At 48.7% G+C, this 17,590-nt stretch overlaps 1 protein-coding gene across 1 annotated transcript in view; it reads left to right on the forward strand.

Annotated features, from left to right (window-relative positions):
- Positions 1 to 17,590, forward strand: part of LOC135263860 (vacuole membrane protein 1-like) — a 67,859-nt gene that overhangs the window by 939 nt on the left and 49,330 nt on the right. Inside the window, exons 2-5 of the mRNA XM_064352315.1 lie at positions 4,116 to 4,291; positions 5,629 to 5,914; positions 6,009 to 6,023; positions 7,549 to 7,639. Of these exons, the coding sequence (XP_064208385.1) occupies positions 4,210 to 4,291; positions 5,629 to 5,914; positions 6,009 to 6,023; positions 7,549 to 7,639 (474 nt within the window). The 5' untranslated portion in view covers positions 4,116 to 4,209. The remainder of the gene's footprint in view (positions 1 to 4,115; positions 4,292 to 5,628; positions 5,915 to 6,008; positions 6,024 to 7,548; positions 7,640 to 17,590) is intronic.

Genomic DNA, 17,590 nt, shown 5'->3' on the forward strand with positions numbered 1-17,590 from the left:
GTACATATGTTTACAGAGTAAATTACAGTCATGTTTTGTATCTGAAGTCTGTTTGCCTCCTCTGCATTTGAGAGCGGTTTATGCATGTGGAATCCAGACTGACCTTTTGTTTATAATCTCTTGGGGCCTTGGAAGTTACTATCTTAGTCATCATCCAATGCCTGTTTCTTTTTTTAAAAACAAAGTTTCCGTAAGCCAACTTCTAAAGGACCTACTTTTTGTACTCATTTCCCAAAATCTTTTGGGGGGTGGTGTGTCTCTTTCAGTCTGGGTGATTTGTGCGTAAATTTAGTACCCACTGAAGGTTGCACTGAAATCAATGAGGTGTGATATTTCTACCACAAAGCCTGAACCTGACACCCAGCACATTTTCCACACTGAGCAGAAATTCTGGATAATATTTCATTTACCTGGATAGGGGGCCCTGTGTCCTCTTTTCTGAACAGATAGGTAAATGAACCAGGGCAGAGAATACACTGTGATGCATTGGGATGTAGTATAAATGTACTGTATTTTACCCAGCGTGATATGTGTCAGTCTAAAGATTTCTCTGGATACAGGGGATTTCAGTTTCAGTTTGATTCACTGGTGTTATTCAGTCCACTCTCTGCTTGTCTGAACTCGTTGCAATGGTCTTACGTGGTGTGTTGAAAGTAGGGAATGTAGCCAGCTGGTACAAGGCCTGCGTTTTATTATCAGCAGTGTGTTATTATAATGAAAACGTATAGCTCTTTTAAACTACTTTTATTCCAGCGCATTACCGGCTGTTACGTAAGTTGCCTTTTTAATGACTTCTCCATCAATGTCTGATGTGTAGGCTGATACCAGGTAGGCCTACTCCTGCGGACCTCTGGTGCTTGAACGCTGCGTTTTAATACCCTGCTAACTCCATCTGTAATTGCATCACGTCTCTATCGGTTAGAAGCGCAGTTTCTGATGCGTTTAAGTAGTAGCCTAGGAACAAGAACGATCCTGTTGTCAGGTTGCGTGGGACGGCATTTGATCGGTCTATTTGTCACGGCCGGGAAGTCCAACTTATGAAATCCAAGAAACGGCAGATAACAATGTTTTTAAAACGCTTTCCAAAAGGAGCAGCCACTGACTGTACTGAACTTGTGCTTAAATTTATGGAGATTCACATTCATGTTCGGTCAAATTTTGACTCCATTAAAGTTAGTCTTTGCGGGGGGGGAGCACATCTACTGATTTGAATGCATTAGTGTGCTCCAAAGCATTTCAATTTAGGAGTATATGTTCTCCTTGGGAAAAAAATGTAAGCATAGAGCCCTGCTTTAATAAATATACTTTAACACGTAGGGCTATAGAATCCGTCAGTTATCAGTGTGATCCAGTTAAGAGGAAGCTGCTTTAGTAACTGCTTTACTTATTTCTGTTTCGGGCTGTTGTTATGATTCATATAATTTCTAACGGAGTTTTCTTTAGTGGATGCACTCTAAAGAGCTGAACGGCACACTCGGTAGTTGCTGTTCTCTGCGCTGGTAACCTCAGCTCGCTCCATTGAGTCTTTTCCGCCCACTTCTGTCGATCGTTACTTTTATTTGCATTTAAACGCCACTTCGTTCTCGGCGTTATGATAATTGTGATTGTCATCGCGATAGAAGAGCGGAAATGCTCTTCCCAGCGTTCGAACCGAATGAAACGCGAAGAACGATTCGCCTTCGTGCCTCGGGCCCGTTGTTAATTTGCCTTTCATTATGCGCAAAAAAAGGGGAAATGAAAAATGAGCTGGAGATTCTGAAGGGAATCGTTCCTCAGATGTCGCGTAACACCGCTGTGTGGTGTGTCCCTGCCCGATTACCGGCGTGCTCCTTGGCTATTTTACTGCGCACCCCAGCCACTCACGTCGCCTGACAAGTATGCGTATCGGCTTTATTTATGTATTTATTTATTTTTCTAGGCCTCGCAGTGGAATTTTTTTATTCGGGAGGAGCGCCTACATCTTGAAGCGCTTAGCTATTCTGCGGAAGGCCCGGTCTCTGACCCCCTCTGCGTACGCTTACGATCCACACACGCAGATTAGGGTGGATGGGAACCGCCTGAGCTTCCTGTGGCCTGTGGCGCTCCCACGGGGGTTGCAGAATTCTCCTCATGGAGCTGTTTTTGTCAAACGTCAAAATGTTCATCCAAGTGAAAGTGAGAATGGGCCTAAGAGCTGCTGGAGAGCACAGGAATGACTGGCTGGCCATGGCTCTCAGTAGCAGCACGGTGTGCAGTCACCATGGCAGTGAGGTGGGCAAACTCCCCCTCCTCCCCCAGCAGGGCAACTCTGCTTGATGGAGAGAGACTCCTATGGGACTTGGCGGGTTACTGATGCAAAGCACACTAGCATCAAGCGGCTAAAGCTACTGCCCAGGAAGTCTATTGTGAGTGGGGGCTGGTGGGAGGGGGTGCATTATGGCATATTGCTGCAGAAACTATTTAAAGGGGGATGATGGGAGGTGGAGTCCAGGGCTTGTCTAACACACCTCAGTACTCTCTTGCCCCCGACTCAATCTCCCACCGACTCCCGTTGCGTTCTCTGCGGAGCGGTTTTGCTGCGCTCCCCCCGGGTTTGCCGTGTTTCAGACGCGGCTCCCTCGCGAGGGCGGAGGGGTTCTATAAGACGCGCCTCGCGGCGCTAATTTTAGCGGGCCCTTTTTGCACTCGGCCCGCTCGACTCCCCGAGTTCATTTGAAGGTGTGGAGCCGGGGCAGGAATGTCCCGCGTGGGCGTGACCCTCCTCTGTAAGCCGACGCCCATTCGCTCAAGAGGCTGGCTGCCGTGACGACGGCGTGCGGGCGGGAGGAAATGAGGCCCCCTCCCTCCCCCGAAAGGGAGGTGAGGTGTCTCTGGGTGTCTCTCACGCGCACCTTGCACAGGTGCTCAAACCCCCTCTCGCCTCTCGCGGGTGCCGAGGCGGGATTCTGCCCGCGCGCGTAAAGGTCAGAGAGGAGAAGGGGCCCGTTACCGCGGGCGACGCGTGGTAAACCCGCGGCCCGTCTGAGGAAACCGGACCCCCGGTGCTGCCGCGGCTACGTTCTGCATGCGGGCCGCTGGCAAGATGAGCCCCCGTGTGAAGTTTAGGATCCAGCATTAGACCAAAGTCTTCAGTTCAGTGTACTGCCATCTCATATCGTTGCCAGCTAGAAACCTGTTTCCATGACGCTTTGGCTGAGATCAGTACACACACAAACACACACACACAGACAGACAGACAGAGAGATGGACGTGCACGCACACACACACACAGACAAAGCCAGAGGGACGTCACACACGCACTCCTGCCTATAATGGAGGTTTGTTATGTGTGTGCTCTCGCTGTTCTTTTTTAAATTTCACTGCAGGGAGAGCACGCCCTTTCAATGGCGGTTTTGTTTGGTTTGGCCACTTTTTGCATTTTATTTCTTCTGTTTTAGTGACCCGCTCACGTCAGTACTGGCCTTGGAACAGATCATGCAATTTGTTCATGTTTGAAGATAAATTACACTTTTGTACTCGTACTGTTGATTCTGGAAACCTCGCCTGTTCGTATGACTCTGCTCAGGTGAACACGCGGCACAGCCATCAGAAAAGATGCATTTTCTCTCTGCTTGCGCAAGAGACCGTCTTCCTGGAACAGCGGTATCAGCCCCTCGATCGACAGATATGAATGGGCAAGCCGGTATCAGCTCACAGCATCTCCCCCTGTAAATCCCCTACTAACAGTCCGACCGCACGGTGTGAGAAATGGCCACCGAATATTTAACTAAGACGGTATGTAAGACGATGCCATTTTTCCTATCGGTGCACCATTATCTTAAAAACGTAACGGCATTCATAAAACAAGCAATTGGTCACATGTTAAGTAAAGCAGTTGTTTATGAGACTCGTGCCCCGTTGTGATGTGAATCGAACCCGAGTTCCTGTGCGAAACGCGCAGCTCTTGCTCGCCGAGGGGCTTACCAGAGGGGTTTCGTGTCGGGAGCTCACCGCGCGCGGGCGGGGTCATTAGATCGCGCGCGGAGCCGATTGGGTTAGGGGGTAATCCGCCGCGTGCGAGGCGGTTAGCGTGAGGAGCGGGGGGAATGGCGGGGGTCTCACTGAGTGCTGGGGATTGACGGGCCTGCTGGCTCCAGCGGGGGGTTTCGCTGAGAGCCGTCGTCTGTTCTGTGTGTCCAGGTCCCCCCCCCACCCCCCACCCCCCCTCCGGCCCTCGGCACACCCGGTCCGATGGCTCAAAATGGAGGAGATCTTGAACTGCCGCAGAGGCGCGTGGGAGGAGCCAAGGAGCTGCCCAATGGGAAGTTTTCAGGTGGGTGGAGAGGGCGGAGAGAAAGCAGAGGGAAATGCCACGTATCTTTAGGTCCCTTAAACTGACAGGAGGGGGAAGAAGGCCTGTGTTGCTAATGCACAGCAGAGTCTTCGATGTGACATCAGCAGAGGTGGAAAATCCTGGTTCAGAAAGTAAAGGTCCCCCCCCCCCTATTTTGTGCTAATCATCTGGATTTGCTCATTAGCACAATTATACAGCCTGGAGGTAGAACTAGCTAATTTGTGAAAACAGTTCATGGGTTCCTGGGTGGAAGAAACACATGGCAGGACTTTAACTTTCTGACCTCTGGACTTTCCACCTCTGGACACCAGGCCAAATAAAGGAATTCTTTAATTAACAAAAAATATTTTGAGTAATGGCACTGAATGCAAAGCACATAATTTTCTGTGGCAGAAGGGTTCTATTGTCAATCAATGAGCTTCCTGTGTCGTATTCAGTAGTCAGAGAGCCTCAAAACATTGAGCGCAGAGAATTCTGGGGAATGAAGTGAGACTTTAAGATGTATTTTAAAGCCTCCAAATTCCACTTCCTGTCAGATGTTTTGTGGAACCTTTTGTAGTGCAATAAAATGCACCCAGTCTTATTTTTAAGGGTGATGAGTAAAGACTAATTGATAAACTTTCTATTACTCCACAATATACATGTATGATGACAGTACTTGAAGAAATGTGCATGTTTTTAATATCTGTTTTGTTGATTTCTAAAATTTCTATGATCCACAGTGCTTGCTAGAAATGCAAGTGAAATTTTTTGTTTTTGGGGAATGTGTTTTGATTTGATGCGTTTTTAAGAAATCAACAGAGTTTTTATTTTTTAATGGTGAGTCGGCAGCAGGTGCAAAGTGAGTGAGGCGAAAAATGCTGTCCCCAATTCAAAGTGTACGTGGATCACTCAGTACACTGATTACTTATTACACTGATTAGTCATTACACTGATCACTCATCTTACTCTCTTAAAAACTGTGGGGCACTCACTCGTGAGATATTGTTCAGAAGAAGCAGGCCAGCAGTCAAAACGCATCTTAGTTTTTAATTTACCGCGGATGCTAAAATCTGCACACATTTTCTAGAAGTATGAAAATGAGAAATGTGTTTTGGCAGCGAGCCTTCTTCAGAGTGCATATTAAAGGTGATTCGGTGTGCCTGATCTACATTAATTGGCAGCAAGCACAATCCATAAACAAATAATCAAAATGGAATCAGCTGGGAAATGTTCGCTAAACACATCGAAGTAAATGTTTTTCAGGTGTCAGCGAGCATTTTTGATTGATTTTGTATTTACTGAGTTAAGTTGGCACACGCACTGATTCACCACAGACAGTATAAAAACAAACAGTGAAGACCCAGACCCTTTCCTGGAAAGACCGTACGCTGGAATCTCCGAGGGAGCTTTTGGGGGAGGTGACGTTGGGGCCCCCGGTCCCCCGGGGCCCCGTGACGAGTGTGTGGCCCCCCTGTCCCCAGACGCCCCGTCGCCGGCGGAGCGGAGACGGCGCGACCGCGAGGAGCGGCTGGGGCTGCTCCTGTGGAAGAAGCCGCTGCTCACCCTGCGCTACTTCCTCCTGGAGCTGCTGCTCACCCTGAGGGCTGGACCTGCAGGTGAGTCGCTGCTTTTTACCACCCCCCCCCCCCCACCGCACCCCCCCCCCCGCCCTCACCCTGCGCTACTTCCTCCTGGAGTCGCTCCTCTCCCTGAGGGACTGGACCTGCAGGTGAGTCGCTGTTTTAACCTCCCCGCCACCCCACCCCCCACACACACACACCGCACTCATTAGGCCTGATCGCATGTAATGCTTTGATGTGGGACACCCGCGACGTGCGAGCCCTAATCCCTGTGAGGGCGGACTGGGGGGCGTGTTGAACACACTGGCACAGTTTGGTCATTTGAACAGGGAGCACTCGAATGTTCCCCCTTTTGATCGCAAGCCTGCTCTCGACTGTCACTTAACTCTTGACTGAGTTTTCATACGTGGATTGTGAAGTTGTCAACATTTTTAAAATCTTTATGTTTAAGTAAAATGAAGTTGTTGGGACTGGCGTAGTAGTGCTGTGATCCTAAATACAATGAGTCTTTTGTGACTCGCTGGGACTTGGTTGGGGCGCTGACTCGCTGGGACTTGGTTGGGGCGCTGACTCGCTGGGACTTGGTTGGGGCGCTGACTCGCTGGGACCTGGTTGGGGCGCTGACTCGCTGGGACTTGGTTGGGGCGCTGACTCGCTGGGACTTGGTTGTTTTGCGGTGACAGTCACAGCTTGCTACCGTTGGATCAAAGATAAAAGTGAATTAGTGAACTCCGCCCCCTCCTGCTCCACCCCCTCCCCCCCCAGTGAAGTGAGCGGAGTTCAGGAGACGTGGAGCCAGGGTCCAGAGTCCTCTCCACGCTTCTCACGCACACCCAGCCACCTACACACAAACACACACACACACACACACACACACACACATACATACACACACTCCAGTGAATTTTGGCCATTCCAGCTCTACAGGTTACATTGAACAGTCTCCCATTTACTTTGGCTCCAGGGCTGAGGTTCTGTTCTAAATCAATAAAAGCCTTTGTCAATCCCCCGAGGAGAAATTTAGGCTGTTAAAGAACGGTAGTACAGCACTGCGGAGAGTAAAAAGGTAGACACAATTTGAACAATTATTTATGCACAGGATCCGTGCTCACAGTTCCCCATGGATTAAAAAAAGATGAATAGCATTGAAATACCCGCGTTGATAAAATAGCATTGTACCGTTTAATGAGCAGTCAGTGCAGGAGAGGAAATTAAAAGAGACTATGGAGACTGCAGCAGTGTGAGTGTCTTCTGTCAGCAGAGGCCTGTTCTGTAAGAAAACTTTTCCCTTGGCAGCACTACAGTAATGATGCAGAGCTCTGCAAAACCACATCAAAGTCATTTTCCCCTCCAACTTTGAATTACAGACTCTGTCAAAATGTCAGATGACACACCGGTAAGTCCCAAGTCTTTTACCTGTGAAATTGGGAAATTTGAGACCACAGCCGTTACCTTTTTTTTTTTTTTCTTTTTTGAAGGTGTTTTTCTTTTAAACTGTCGGCGCTGTTAAACCTCAGAACCGTGTGAGACTGTAAACGTGCAGCTTGATGTGTGGAAAAGATTGGAAAGGGTCCTAATGCCATTATTGGGGATTAAGGCTTTTTTATCCTGATCTAAGCCCCTGTGGGCGAGCTGGCTCGGTGTGTGAAACGTGCTCTCTGCGTGCAATTCCAGGTTCTGCCACCAGAGGGCGATGGCGCTGACCGTGCTGCTCGGGCTCGCCTGCTTCTCCTTCGTCTACTCTACGGAGGGAACTCACCAGAAGGTGAGGGGCGGGGAGAAAAAATAAAAACGGCGCAATGAACCCAGTGCCCTCTGGGAGTCCTGTGGGCCGGGCCGTTCCGGGGGCTGACGCACGCCGCCCCGCATGCTCGCGAGGGCCAGTCAGAGTTGAGATTCGTGCGCTTTTTTTTTTTTTGAAGTTTTTTTTTTTCGTCCCTCAAGAGTTTTTTTTCTAAAGAGGAAGGGTCCTCTGAGGGGAACCACGTGCTGTTTTTGTTTTTCTCCGGTCCCTACTGGAAACGAGCGCGCGCGTGGCCAAGCCTGCGGTTCCCGTAATCCAAACCATGAATGTTGATGATAAAAACGCTGTCTGTGAGAGAGAGAGAGAGGGGAAGAGAGAGGGAGAGAGGGAGAGAGAGAGATAGAGTGGGAGAGAGAGGGGAAGAGAGAGAGAGAGAGACTGAAACTGATAGTGAGAGTGTGAGAGAGTCAGTGTGAGTGTGTGTGTGAGAGATAGAATAAGAATGGGAGAGTCATAGAGAGAGAGAGAGAGAGAGAGAGAAAGAGAGAATAAGTTGGAGAGAGAGGGGAAGAGAGCGAGAGAGAGAGACTGACAGTGAGAGTGTGAGAGAGTGAGTGTGTGTGTGAGAGAGAATAAGAATGGGGGAGTCACAGAGAGAGAGAGTGGGAAAGAGAGAAAGAGAGAGAATAAGAGTGGGAGAAAGAGGGGAAGAGGGAGAGACTGATAGTGATAGTGTCAGAGTGAGTGTGTGTGTGTGTGTGAGCGAATAAGAATGGGAGTGAATAAGAGTGGGAGAGAGAGAGAGAGAGGGGGAAGAGAGAGAGAGAACAAGTGTGAGAGACATAGAAATAGAGAGAGAGTGAGTGAAAGAGAGTGGGAGACAGAGAGAGAGAGTAAGAGTGGGAGAGAGAGAGAGAGAGAGAACAAGTGTGAGAGACCTAAAGAGGGAGGGGCAGGAGAGAGAAAGGGGAGAGAAGAGAGAGAGCGTGCGTAGAGCGCGTGGTGCATGGAGAGGCATGCGACCAAGTGCTCACACCCCGCGGACTCTCCTGCCCGTGCGCGGGGCGGCGTGCGCGGGACGCGGCGCGCGCTCCGAGGGGCCCCTTATTTAACGGCGCTCTCTCTCCCCCTGTCGCTGTGCCTCTCGCCTGCAGTACGTGCGGCGCTTGGAGGAGCCGCTCCTCGGTGGCCTATGTAGGCGCCTCTCCCTGTCGTCCTCGCCTGGGGAGGGCCTCCCATTCCTGCCTACCCGGTAAGAGCCCCCCACCTGGCCCGCCTCCACCTTCCTGCCTCCTGGCACCTCACCCCGCCCCCCCTCCCCTCTTCCACCTGCGCCTCTTCCCCTGCCTCTCGCTTGCTTCCAGTCGCTGTCTGCTTTGGTTTTGTTTTTGCTTGGGAGGCGGAAGGAGGAACGCTCTTCTCTTCAGGGTTTACTCCTGCGTACTGTGCAAGGGGCAGCCGGGTAGCAGAGAGAGGGCTGGATTAGGGGGTTAGGGTGGGATTAGGGGATTCGGGGTGGGATTGGGGGGTGTGGGGGGGTTACACACATGGCACTAAATGTGGATCTTCTACACTGTATGTTTGAGGACGGCAGTGCCCCCCCCCCCCTCCCAACGGGTAGGGTTGCATTTTGGGCTAGTTGTTTGGGCCCCTCCTCTCTCTGTGAATATTAGGGCTGAAAGGGCATTTGGGGTGAGGGGGTGTTGGGTTCTGCTCTCCGGTGGGGAGGAGAAGGGGGTGTCTCCACAAGCTAGGCGGGTCAGTACATTTTTGGACGGGCGGCGCAGGAACAACCAGCACCGTGCCCCCACCCTCCCCCTTTGGGGTTCACTTGAGGACAGCGGCCACCACCTCCGCGTTCTCGCACTTCGGTGCTGAGGTACGGCTCTGGGTCGTTTTGGCGATAACGCTTACAAAACATCTGTTTGTCTTTATTGTGTCGAGGAACATTACTGGAGCTGACCCCGCCATCTGCCACTTGGAAGCACGATATAAGCTCATGTATTAACGGTTTTTATGTGGAAGCCATTAAGAGTATTTACTAGCTTATTTTGTAAATATTCCACTCTTGAATTACGTAAAAGAAAACTTTGAACAGCCCAGATTGATTTAAAAGGAACAGAGTGCCATCTTGTGGTCTTTTTTATGTAATGCAATCCTTCTTGCTTCTTTATAATCAGGTGACTTGCCTGGGAATTCAGTTTAGGAACTTTCCTCTTATGAGAGATGAAAACTCTTAGACTCCTGTAGTAACTGTGGCATCTTTATCTTTTTTATTCTGTGCATTATCTTTATGACTGCATGCACACTTAAGAGTGGAACCATTTATCTGACCTAATCCAGTTTTTGTTCTCAGAAACACCTGATGTGACCCGTGGAGTATTTCCTATTAAATCCAGGTGTTTGATTGAATCAAGCATTCATTAATACTTGAGTAAAATGTTATGTCACTTTCTTACAAACAAACCATATAAACAGTTGAATTGTGAAATTATAAAAATTCTATTCAACACTTATTTTCAATTGAATTTTTTAATGTTATGCAGCCTGTGTTGACACTGGTTTTGAAAGTGTTTTGAAAACTGCTTCGAATTGGTAAAAAAGGGGATAAGAGATTTCATCTTTCTAACTATTAAAATGCAGCTGAACAAGTCTGGAAAACTATTAAGTTAAAGGTAACTGTTTTTAAATACACTATTTTGTGACTTAAAATAATTCAGGGACCGCTATTAAATTATAAATAAGTGTTCCTTATTTGATTATACTTTGATTATACATTACCTGATCAGTATATCAGTATATTACCTGATATAATCACATTTATATGATCTCAACCCCTCAAAATTAATTTCCCATGTGAAAAAATTGTATACTAAGCATACTTGATATAAACTGTAATTATACTTCAAGTATTTTTAAGTATAATGTATAATGTTTTTTTGGCATGGGTGGGCTATTGGTGATTTGGCCTGTGGTCCACTGAGATAACAGTTTGGGCTATCTGAAATGGCTGGTTGTCCACTCACATAACAACCATGCCTCTACAGCACAAAAAGCCTTCGCTTTGCTCTAAATAAATAGCTTATCCCTACCCACTGCTGCACATTTATATTAAGCTTGAATAATTGGTTGTTTTAGTTACTGAGAGGCATTAGGGAAGCATTTGTTTGGTTCTCATAGTTCCTGCATGTCGTAGTTGGCTGTTGAGGCATCCCATCAGAGGCTGGCTAAGTGCGTAGTGAATGCTCTCTAGAATGTTCCAGGTGTGGTGGGCTGTCCGCAAGGTGGTCACATATGTGGAGTTTACTTTTGGGTATTTTTGCACATACTCTTTTTCAGAGAGAACAGCTTCGGTACACTACATGGCCAAAAGTATGTGGACACCTGACATCCAACATCTCATCCAAAATTATGGGCATTAACATGGTGTTGGTCCACCCCTTGCTGCTATAACAACCTCCACTCTTCTGGGAAGGCTTTATACCAGATGTTGGAGCATTGCTGCAGGGATTTGCTTCCATTCAGCCAGTGGGGGTGGGCACTAATCTGGCAATTAAGCCTGGCTCACAGTTGGCTTTCCAATTGATCCCAAAAGGTGTTGGAGGGGGTTGAGGTCAGGGCTCTGTGCAGGCCAGTCAAGTTCTTCCACACTGTTCTCAACAAAACCATTTCTATATGGACCTCACTGTGTGCCTGGGGGCATAGCCATGCTGAAACAGGAAAGGGCCTTCCCGGCTTGGGGAAGCACAGAATCATCTAGAATGTGATTGCATGCTGTAGCATTAAGATTTGCCTTCACAGGAACTGAGGGGCCTAGGCCAAACCATGAAAAACATCCCCAGACCAAGGGGTGTGCAGATACACTTGGTCATATAGTGTATTTTTAATGCTAGAATCCAATCCTTGCCAGTGCAGTTCCTTAATCATAATACTTTATTGTACGTTATACTACACTGCCTCTCTAATGGAATCTAGGGCCACAGCTTTAATATACGGGAGATGGTTGGATGTTTTTGTTTCCAAGTAAAGAGGTGTATAGTTTTTGTATTTTACTGGGAATGCAGATGGAATTATAGCAACCGGTCCACATTAGCGTGTCCGTACGTGATGTTATTCCTTCCCGCTATTCAGCGATCCCCCGTCTACCTCGTGCAAAAATGCCATTTCCATCTTAGCCCCAATTAATCCGTGTTTCGCTTGGCTTTGGACATCCATCATCGGAGCTCCAAAATATGTAAAAATTTCCATGACTCTATCGCTGTTCGCATGGCTGCGTACTGTGTAGACATCATAGTGCGCACCAAATATGAATGCTACAAAAAAGTCTTTTTTTTTTGTCTGTTTGAGAAATGAATTTTTCGGAAATTTGGATGAAAATATTATTACTTTTCCTTTGAGAATATTTACTTATTCACATGTGGCAACCAAATGAATACACACACACTTGCACTCGTTGTATATATAGCACACCCACCCGCGCGCTGAAGCTTCGGCCAGGAATAGCCATTTGGTGCTGGCGTATTTGTTTTTGGCAGTCGGCATTAGTTTGACCACAACTGATCTCAGCCTTGTAAGTATCTAGAGAGCCCTGTCTGCTCTCATTTCCTCAGTATGCAGTTTGTCCTCCGTAGCACTGGGGGAACCTGTCACCAAGGCACTCAAAATGCAAATTGTTTCCCTTCTCCAATGTCTACAAATACTTTAGACTTGTTTTTTTATTATTATTTTTTTAAACAATTTTCTAAATGACATAAATGGAAAAATATAACCTGGTCATTCTAAGCCAAATAAGAATGGTTTCAGCACTTTGTCTTTGATCTTAATGTGACAAATCGGGAAACTAAATCTGTTAGTCCAATTTTCTGTTGATTAGAAAAATGGACACGAGTTGCACAGACCAACCTGCTCGCAGTGGCTGTACCAACTGTGCTCGCTAGATGGCGAAATGCTCCTTTTAAAATCCGTTGTAATTCAAACAGCGGTTTTACACAGACAATACCCGCGAGGCTGCGGTCAGGTATGATGCGTCTTCTACCAGTTTTGAGCACGGAAGGGAAATGCACTCTGTATGTTGTAATGGTCCGTTCTTTGCCAACTTTGCATTTGTGGTAAAGATTTGTACAGCAGTAAGATTAAGATGCCTTAGACTTTACGTTATGACATCACCCTGTCAGCGCTATTCTGTCAGCACGTATAGTGTAACTTTCTTTGCATGTGGCCTCGTAAAAGATTCTCACATGGTTATAGAGACGAGGAAGTGAAAAGCTCCACTGTGATTTGTACGGGCGCATCTCGCGGCCGGCAGATGGAGGCGTGGCTTGTTCGGCTGTGTTCCACTGAGTCGCGCTTGCTCCACCGGGCAAATCCTCTATTTCAAGCTCTTTTTTAAAAAAAAAGATGTTGGTGGAAACTATACGAGGCCTTTCTAATGCGAATATCATCAACGATTTATGTTTGTAAATCTGTATTCTTCTGTTTATTTTTTATTTTTACGTTTTTTAAACTCTGATTTAGACAGTGTAAAACATTGTTTGCAACTGGTGGTAAAGTAATTGCTCTGCATGTGTTTTATTCGGATGAAGAAATGGCTTGGCTATGTCAGAAAAAAAAAAAATCAGTGAAACAGTTTATGGAACCTGTTCTGTTCAGCTTCTGTAAACTGCAGTACAAACTCCTCCAAATTTGCTGCAAAGCAGATCACATATATTGATGATATTAAAAATGACAAATGAACACGAATGTTTGTTTGCGGTTACATCGTGTGTAAACAAGTGTAATTGGATACGTTACACCCCAGTCCTTCCTTCTGTATTTCTCGAATATGTTTTTGGAGGACTCGGAGCTTGTTGTTGCAGAAGCTTTCCAGTAGGGGGAAGCAGTCGGCTGTTATTTGATGCTGCAATAGGAGTGTAGTGGGCTAAGTGCGTACGGGCAGCCTGTTTGAAGTGCATCACAGCACCACTCAAACGGAAGACTCAACCGGGACGGAGTGCGGGGAGTTGGGCCCGGCTGTTGGAGACGCATCAGCAATGTCCGGAGATTAGTAATACCCCCCCCCCCTCCTCTCTCTCTCTCCCTCCCTCCCTCCATCCTTACTTGGCGGAGGCAGTTGTGGGATTTACAGAGCTAAGGGCCCACTATTGCTTGAAAAACAAGAGTTGCAAATAAATCAAAACAGTGTGAGGAGACAAATGGTGGTGGTTGGGGGGGGTTGTGTTTGTGTGCGTGTGTGAGGGAGGGTTATCAGATTGTGCTGGAGACTGTTATGTCTGCAGCCATCCTGGGGGGGGGGTGTTCAGAGACATGAGTCAGCACTATAGCTCTACAGTGTCTGGACAGGCTCTGCAGCACATGGTTTGTGTGTGTGTGTGTGTGTGTGTGTGGGGGGGGGGTGAGGGGGGGGTGATCTTTCCAAAACCAGGCGAGGCCTGGAGAGGACCAGCAGGCGTTGGGGTGAGCAGTCAGGGGAAGCCGCTGTGGGTCCCCCCTCTCTGGACCGGAAGCGTCCCACACACCCGTCCCGCTGAGCCCCCTACTCCATGGCCCACCCCCCCCCCCCCGCGGCCGGCTCCAACGGGACGGCCCGTTCGCTAACGCTCCGAAAGCGCTGGACGGGGGAGAGTCGGGGGTCGCCAGGTTTGTTCGCGGGACAGCGCAAACCTGCGCTGACGTGCTGACCGAGAGGAAAAAGGGACTTTTTGAAACCGGTTGCATCAGGGAAGCCTAAACTGTTTGGACGAAAGCGCATTCACGTCATCCGCCATTAAACTACGACCCGTAATGTTTCATCATTAAGCAATTATGGTCAGCGGAAAATTACCGCACTTAACTGTAAATCAGCGCGGAAAAGCATTGCGGTGCCGTTATATTTGAAGTTTTGAACAAATTTTGCAAAGATAAAAGGAAGTGTTTGAGCCCCCCCCCCCCCCTTTCGGTACCCCAAAAGCTCCGGAGACGAGAATATCTGCTCTCTCGGATGATAATTACCGTAATGTCTAGCTATCTACAGAAATCACAAGTTGGCGAGTTAAAAATACCTCAGTGTTTGTGGGCTGTCCCAGGCGGCGTGATTTAAAGTCCCTTGTTTTCAGAAATAACCAAGCATATCGACTAAATAAAGGAAACGTACTGTAGATGCTATATTGGGCGTCTCTCAGGATGTTCGAAATTACACGTTTGGAGATACTCAAGGGGAACGCAGCGTTGTACTCGCACAGCCTCTGAAATTAAACTCCACTGCTGGTAATTATGACCAACTTTGCTTTAATTATCGGCATCTGTAGCGGGAGACGGCAGCTGGAGCTCGCGTAGCGCTCGCAGGGACCGGCATCGGCAGTTTGCCGTCTTCGTGATCTCCTGACACGGGGTCCACGTGCAAATATACCCCCCCACCCTACCCCCCACCCCACCCCCCCCACGGTACACACATGCACGGTCTTGCCAGCTATTGACAAACGCTGACATCCAAGTCCTGGGCTTTGTTTGGATTTGGGCTGGATGGGCGCCCTGGGGCTTCGGAGGCTGGGAGCTGTTGTGTGTGGCGGACGCTGAATCAGTGTGTGTGACGGAGGGCGTGGTCCAGTCGCCGTCGCCCAATGATGGAGCTCGCGCCCCCGCACACACACTCTCTCTCTCTCTCGCTCTCTCTCTCTCTCTCTCTCTCTCTCTCTCTCTCTCTCTCTCTCTCTCTCTCAGTGCAGTCACATGTCAGGCCGGTGGGTTGACTGTCCGCTGGTTACCCATGCCCCCCCCCGCCTCCTCCGCCTTCACACACCTTTAGTGCGCTGGCCTCTTTTGTCCGAGGAGCCGTTGAATAGGCTCACGAGAAAGTGACTCACCGTCTTTCTTCGCTGCCGGGTTGTGAAACCACATCTGAGCGGCGGAGGAGGCGGTGTGGCGGGAGCGGGCTGGCGTGGGCTAATTGGGCGGCAGAGATTAGGCAGGTGTTCTCGCCGTGTCGAAGGGCGGTGTGTAATCCCCTTTGGAAGCTGTCCATCTCCAGGTATTTGTTCCGGGCACCCACTTAATGTTTAACCTAGGGTTATCAAACTACTGTTGTAGTTAAAAAGAACAGTTTTTTTTTTTTTTTAGTTTTTAATTTGCGTGGTAATTATCATTTAACCTTTGTCTGACTCAGGCTTAAAATGTTCTCGTTGAACATTCTGGACTAGACAACTAAACAGGAAGCGTTTTGGTGAGGCTAATTCTGTATGAAATGTCATACAGTATGGTATGTACCATGGGGCATGCCCTTCAGTACATACCATACTGTGGTATGAATGCTTGGTACATCCACCCACCTATCCCTGGGGTTTATTGAACCCTTGTGTGTGATGAAAGAAATAAAACATTTTTTTTTTTTTACTTCAAGGGTTGGACGAATGAACTTCAGGTCACAGTGTTCCGCACAGGTGGATCTTTAAAGTGACGGGGAATTTAACTGAACTGAAAGCGAATCCCTGCCGACTTCGCTGGAACACACACACGCGTGTTGGGGTTTCCCTCTCTGTGCGGTGCCGTGTCAGTCTCCCAGCGTCGAGGCCGAAACGCGGCGTCGCTCGAAAAAAAGCCGATCTCCGACACGCGACCCTGAAAAGAGAACTCCTGGGAAAAACAGCTTCCTCTTTCACGCGTTATCTCGTCGGTGCGAATTCCTTTCTTCAACGCCGCGTTGCAACGGTGACTGTGCAAGCACCTTGTGATCGTTTTTTCTGTTCTTTTTTTTTTTTTCAAACGTAATCAAAGTGAGCCGGCGGTCGGTGTGTAAACGTTAGGACCGCTGTAGGATTCGTTTTTTTCTCTTTGATCGCACGCTTGACATTGAAAGCACGTGCCGGAAACTTTTTGAAGCCGCTTCTCTTGCCCTCGTAAACGTTCTAGAAAAAAAAAATGGCTGTTTGTTTGGATTTTCGAACATTGCCTTTACCAGACCAGGCTCCCGGGGAACCAGGAGCTAAGAACAGTCGGTTTTCTCACGTCGTACCGTGTCTGACCTCTAATGCGCCACCGTCCCCATTAAAGACAAACTAGATAAATGAGTCCTGTTGCTGCACCGAGCAGACTCCAGGTGACTCCCACTCCTGACTAAACGGCTAAACTTTATTTGATCTGCTCTAAATCCGTGTGTGTGCTGACCAGGAATGTACCGTTAACCAAAAAAAAAGTTTCCCAAAGTAATGACCAGGCGAGACTGGGTAGATTTATAGTGAGGTGAGGTGAGGTGGGGCGGGGTGGGGTGGCGAGGGGGCAGGGGAATCGGACAGAGACACAGCTTCTGTTCTCCGAAACGAAGGGAAAGCAGGCCATCGTGGCGGGTAGGCGGGCGGGGGCGGGAGCTGGAGACGCACATTTTCTGCGGCGGATAAGTGGGACTTGAAGCGAAGGTAGCCGTAGGGCGCGCGCGACGACGCTGACGAACCCGCCGACTCGGACGGGGCTCTTCCGCCGCGCGAGCGGGCAGCGCCACGGCCGCGGGCCGCGGGCGAGGGGGCGCTGCGGTCGGCTCCGGGGTTTTGGGTTCGGCCCGGCTCGCCGCCGGCGCCCGCCCGCTCTGGTTTGGAGAGCCGCGTCCGGCCTTTGAAGGCGAGCCGCTGGTATTGCGGCGTAGCCCGCGCCGCGCCGCGCCGCGCCGTAGCTGCCTTCTCATTCGGGCTCAGGTTAAGAGCGCTGCGCTCTGTCGCGGTGGCTACGTGCGCTTAAACAGGAGGGGTGTGTGAAACGCGTACGAGCGGGTTCGAAGGCCAGCGTCCCGGCTGGCTTTATGGCTGATACACAGTGAATGCCGTGGAGGAAATGTAATGGTTTTAAGTCAAGCAAAGTAAACGTCTCATTAAAAATAACAGTAAGAATAATAATAAGAAAAAAAGAGTGGATAGGAGCAGGTTTAATTAACTTGGATACATTGTTCTTCTTCTTCTTCTTCAGCCTGTGAAAGTTTGGAATATTTTCACCGTCTATAAGAAAAAAATATTT

Source organism: Anguilla rostrata, chromosome 9 (genome assembly GCF_018555375.3).
Source record: "Anguilla rostrata isolate EN2019 chromosome 9, ASM1855537v3, whole genome shotgun sequence".
In the NCBI taxonomy this organism is placed as follows: Eukaryota; Metazoa; Chordata; class Actinopteri; order Anguilliformes; family Anguillidae; genus Anguilla; species Anguilla rostrata.